Source organism: Gracilinanus agilis, chromosome 4 (assembly GCF_016433145.1).
Source record: "Gracilinanus agilis isolate LMUSP501 chromosome 4, AgileGrace, whole genome shotgun sequence".
Classification (NCBI taxonomy): domain Eukaryota; kingdom Metazoa; phylum Chordata; class Mammalia; order Didelphimorphia; family Didelphidae; genus Gracilinanus; species Gracilinanus agilis.
This window is the reverse complement of record NC_058133.1, coordinates 502187479-502188400: the sequence shown is the minus strand read 5'-3', so window position 1 is coordinate 502188400 and position 922 is coordinate 502187479. Positions and strand designations below refer to the sequence as shown.

Sequence of the window (922 nt, the reverse complement as noted above, 5' to 3'; positions counted from 1 at the left end):
CGCCGTAAGGCCGCAGGCCGCAGGGCCAGGCCCGAGGGGGGCAGCGGCACCTCGGGCTCCCCGGGCGGCGGCGGCGGGGGCGGCAGCAGAAGTCGGGGCGCGGACACGAGCAGCGACAGCAGCGCCGTGAGGAAGGAGGCGGACGGCACCTCGGGGCACCGGCCTCCCCCAGCCGCCACCCCCGCCGCCGCCGCCGCCCCCGCCGCCATTCTCCCCGAGCTCGCGCCGCGACCACTTCCGCCTTTGGCTCTAAAGCCCCTCTTCTGCTTCCGGGCAGCCGGGCCCGTTGCCCTGGCGACCTGGGTGGGGAAAGCCTCTCTGAAGCTCCGCCTCCTCGAGGCGGAGCGACGCGCACTAAGCTCTATAACGTAGCCTGATGCGCGGCCGCAGAACCGGGCTCTTGGCTGTGCTTGAAGTACCGGCCCGTTTGCCGAGGGAACCTGCGCCTGCGCCAGGTGAAACAAGACAAAGAGGAGAAGGCCAAACGCCCCCTAGGGGCGAGATGCGACGTGCACATGCTGAGCCTGCACCTGGCGCCCTCCCGCGGCACAAGGGCGTCTGGCTCAGCTCAGCCGTGCACAGATTTTATCCAGGTGTTCTACAGAACCTTCTCCCCCTCCAATATCTCAAAGCGCAATATTGTTACTGTTAAGAATATTCGTGGAGGGGAGGGGCAGCTGGGAAGTTCAGTGCATAGAGAGACAGGAGGTCCTGGGTTCAAATACGAACTCGGACGCTAGCTGTGTGACCCTGGGCAAGTCACTTAACCCGGTGCCTAGCCCTTGAGTAAAGGGAACCCCTTCTTCCCAAGGTGGTGAACTTTCTGCTCTTTGGAGCCAGCTCTAGGAGCATGACCCGGAACTAAGGGTCACCAGTCTGAATCAGAGAGACTTTGATTGGTTCCTGAGATGTGATAGACCAG

The 922-nt window shown here is 63.9% G+C and overlaps 1 protein-coding gene across 1 annotated transcript in view; it reads right to left on the bottom strand.

The window, feature by feature from the left end:
- The window catches only part of RHBDD2 (rhomboid domain containing 2), a 14974-nt gene extending 14765 nt beyond the window's left edge, over window positions 1–209 (bottom strand). Inside the window, exon 1 of the mRNA XM_044673117.1 lies at window positions 1–209. This exon is cut by the window's left edge and continues 2 nt beyond it. Coding sequence (XP_044529052.1) covers window positions 1–209 — 209 coding nt within the window.
- Window positions 210–922: the final 713 nt, after the last annotated feature.